The 1,286-nt window shown below is 50.5% G+C and overlaps 1 protein-coding gene across 1 annotated transcript; it reads right to left on the reverse strand.

Moving 5' to 3' along the window:
• Nucleotides 1-512: 512 nt before the first annotated feature.
• On the reverse strand, nucleotides 513-1,010 carry Pmar_PMAR003048 (calpain, putative; the record flags this gene model as incomplete). Its single annotated transcript, XM_002783692.1, has 3 exons — nucleotides 513-657; nucleotides 708-805; nucleotides 924-1,010. Coding segments are annotated over 3 exons (330 nt in total), but the record flags the coding sequence as incomplete, so codon positions are not given.
• Nucleotides 1,011-1,286: the final 276 nt, after the last annotated feature.

Genomic DNA, 1,286 nt, shown 5'->3' on the forward strand with positions numbered 1-1,286 from the left:
ATCTCCCCCTCCATCTCAAGGACGACCATGGATCTTCAACATGAGCAACCGCTTGCCCTTGAACTCTCCAACCTATCAGCTGGATGATCATGAAGAGTACAAAGAGCTCCGCCTTACCTCCAGTATGGCATAAGTATGGCGACTGGCTAAACCTGTCCTGCTGGACTCTGCCTCTGATAGCTCACCACATGCTACAGTTAGAAGGCAATCACCTGAGTGGAAGCGGTTAGTGTTGCTATTGGCACAACAGCTGCTCCTCAGAAGGCAGGTGAGGGAGCGAAATCCCCACCATGCTTCGTTCCAGAATGTAGGATCTCCCACACTCGCTCAGGGTCACAGAGAGACTTCGGTGGGGTGGACGAACCTGATCATAGTCCATATTATGAGAATGCACATGACCAAGCGAATGGAATCGCAAATCGTAGCGCTTCGTTGCTTCCGAGCATGGGTCGTTGCTGAGCATTCTGCTCAGTCTACGAACAATTCCAAGAATAGTTTCCAACAGCGTCGACAGACTTACGCGCCAACACCTCCGGTTCAGACGCAACACTCGGTGGTGTTGTAGACCTTAGGTCTGCAAAGAAGATTTCCTCAGGCAGCCAGCCTGTTAAGACGTAGAGGTCACAGGAACCGATGGATCCAGGGAACCCATATCCTCTGAAATGATGCAATTCATACGATTTGCTGCTCTTGCCACTGCCTCTTACCCATGAACCTTCATGAAGGCCTTCTCGAGGATTGGTGCCCACCAGTCACCATTCTTACAATAAGATGTCAACAACATACCGCTAGAAGAGAGGGGGAACTGAAACCACGACCAAGATAGTCATCCGGGTAGTCATCTCGGCTCATGGTTTCGACCGATGGACGACCAGCAATATTAACGCTGGCCGACATGACCAATAGTGCCACAGTGGACTCACCCAGTCGGAGACCTCTACCAGCCTCCATACTCCATTCACGAACAACTTAACTTTGTAAGCGCCCGTTGGTGACTTCACGGCTTGCCCCTACCGAAAGATTGAATTCACTCTTAGCAGAGCGAAGCTCTCGATGACCTGCCGATTTTGTGGATATATCTTATCCGAGAACAGTCGAGGTTGGTCAGATTGGCCATTAGCAGGATACCGTTGTTCCCAATGCATGCCTGAGGATGATAACTACTTCCCAATGCATCCTGTGCTCCAACCTACATATCGCTAAAGCCGATATGAAGCTACAGTCGCAACGAGATCTGCACTAGCTGCCCAGCCGAGTGTCCGTGACGAGGAATCTGGTCTCCTTAT

Source organism: Perkinsus marinus (genome assembly GCF_000006405.1).
Source record: "Perkinsus marinus ATCC 50983 genomic scaffold scf_1104296936366, whole genome shotgun sequence".
NCBI classification, from domain to species: domain Eukaryota; phylum Perkinsozoa; order Perkinsida; family Perkinsidae; genus Perkinsus; species Perkinsus marinus.